The sequence below is a fragment of the Ipomoea triloba genome, chromosome 14, assembly GCF_003576645.1.
Source record: "Ipomoea triloba cultivar NCNSP0323 chromosome 14, ASM357664v1".
Classification (NCBI taxonomy): domain Eukaryota; kingdom Viridiplantae; phylum Streptophyta; class Magnoliopsida; order Solanales; family Convolvulaceae; genus Ipomoea; species Ipomoea triloba.
The window spans coordinates 9,494,579-9,496,763 of NC_044929.1; the positions used below are offsets into that span (position 1 = coordinate 9,494,579).

The following is a 2,185-nucleotide window of genomic DNA, read 5'->3' on the forward strand; positions in this document are numbered from 1 at the left end:
CTACCCACACATGTGACACATTAACTCATAGGGAATATGCTTAGTTAACAAAGCATCAAGCATGGGGAGAATAGATGAGGCAAGTTGCCAGTAGAACAACTTTACCTTAGGGGGATCATGCAGTTTCCAGATTAAATTCCACGGCTCATGCTGTTGGATCTCACCACATAACAGTCTGTAGCATGATTTAACTGAATAGTTCCCTTTGGACTCACCAGTCCAGACCCAAGCATTAGGTGGTTTATGTAGAGACACAGGGATATTTAGTATAGCGTTTGCATCCTGCACATTAAACACGTCTTTTACACACTCAACATCCCAGCCTGACCCATCATCAGCAAATAGAGAACATACAGGAGCATTGCGAATTGATTCGTGCAACTCAGTACTTACATAAGGACTATCCGCAATTGCTAGCCACGGATCGAAGCCAATATTTGTGCTTTGACCATCACCAATACTTCTGCGGGCTCCCGACTGAATCACAGACTTAAATTCCATTAACTCCCGCCAAATGAACGAAGGATTACATCCAATATTTGCATCAAAAAAAGAACTATGAGGATAATACCGACTCTTGAACACCCGAGCCACAATAGAATTTGGTCGACTAATCAAATGCTAGGCCTGCTTGCCTAGGAGGGCCAAATTCATCTATTGGAGGCGATGAAACCCCAGCCCTCCTTTCTCTTTTGGTGTACAAAAATTCCTCCAGGATTTCCAACACAAACCATTGCCGTTCCCAACCATGCCAGTCCACCAGTACTTGTTTAAAATGGTTTCAATCTCATTACAGAGGCCAATCGGTAACAAGAAGACCATCATGGCATAACACGGCATCGCTTGAAGAACATTTTTCAATAAAACTTCAAGGCCTGCATGGGACAAGAATTTGGAGTTCCAGTTACACACACGATTTAAAATATTATCCTTAAGATATCCCAAAATCACCTAAGTATTTGCCTAAAGTATCACCCTGACAAACACCAAGGATACGTACCACCTCCTGCCTGGACTACTGCACTACGTTAGTACTAAAGCATACCAACGATTTATCAAAATTTATGCGTTGGCCTGACGCCATTGAATATAGATCAAGAACTTCTCTCATTTGATGGCTCTCTACCCTATTCGCATGGAAGAACAAAAAACAATCGTCAGCAAATAGTAAGTGTGAAATAGGTGGGCCATTGCGCGCAATACTGACACCATGCAAGAGTCCCCTTTGCATTCCGTTTTCAATAAAGGCGGTTAAACCTTCGACCACTAGAAGAAAAAGATAAGGGGATAAAAGATCACATTGGCGTAGCCCTCTTCCCGGAACAATTAGCCCTAATTGACGCTGCTCATAGAGAACATGATACTTAATAGAGCTGACCGACTCAATAAGAATGTCTACCCACTTCTGCACAAATCCTATTTTACACAAAATCGCATGTACGAAACTCCATTCTACTCGGTCATAGGCCTTACTCATATCCACCTTCAGTGTAGCTACCCCCTCCTTTCCTTGAGTCTTATGTTTAAGGTAGTGATGAGCCTCATATGCAAGCATTATATTATTAGTAATGAGGCGGCCCGGCACAAAGGTACTCTGCGCACCAGAAATAAACCTATTAAGAAACGACTTCATTTGATTTGCACCTACCTTAGCTGCTATCTTATATAGAACATTGCATAACACAATGGGACATAAATCTTTCATAGACTCAGGCCTTGCTATCTTCAGGATTAACACAATAAAGGTGTCATTTGATCTAGTGGGCAGCTGGGCAGTCTCAATAAAACGTCTACAAAATAGAGTCACATCCCTGCCAAGGAGATCCCAAAAATGTTGATAGAACCCATGTCCAAACCCATTCGGGCCTGGCGAATTATCAAGATGCAACTGGAATAGAGCAACTCGAACTTCTTCAATACTCACCGGGCGAACAAATGTGGCATTATCGGCAGCTATCATAGACGAGGTAATATAAGAGATTACTTCATCCATTTCACCGTTCTCAACCGTGAATAACCTTGCAAAATAGTCCACCATTACACCTCCAATGTCATCTACATCTTCAACTCACTGTCCTTCCTCATTTTTAAGCTTGTCAACCTTATTCCTTCTTTTCCTAGCTTTGACAGAGTTGTGAAAAAATTTAGTATTCAAGTCACCCCCCCCCCCCCCCCCCCCCCCCCC

General features: G+C 42.6%; 1 protein-coding gene across 1 annotated transcript; it reads right to left on the minus strand.

Moving 5' to 3' along the window:
- Positions 1 to 501, minus strand: LOC116003913. Its single transcript, XM_031243854.1, has one exon. It carries the CDS (start codon positions 499 to 501, stop codon positions 1 to 3), a length of 501 nt encoding a protein of 166 aa, XP_031099714.1.
- Between the last annotated feature and the right edge of the window lie 1,684 nt (positions 502 to 2,185).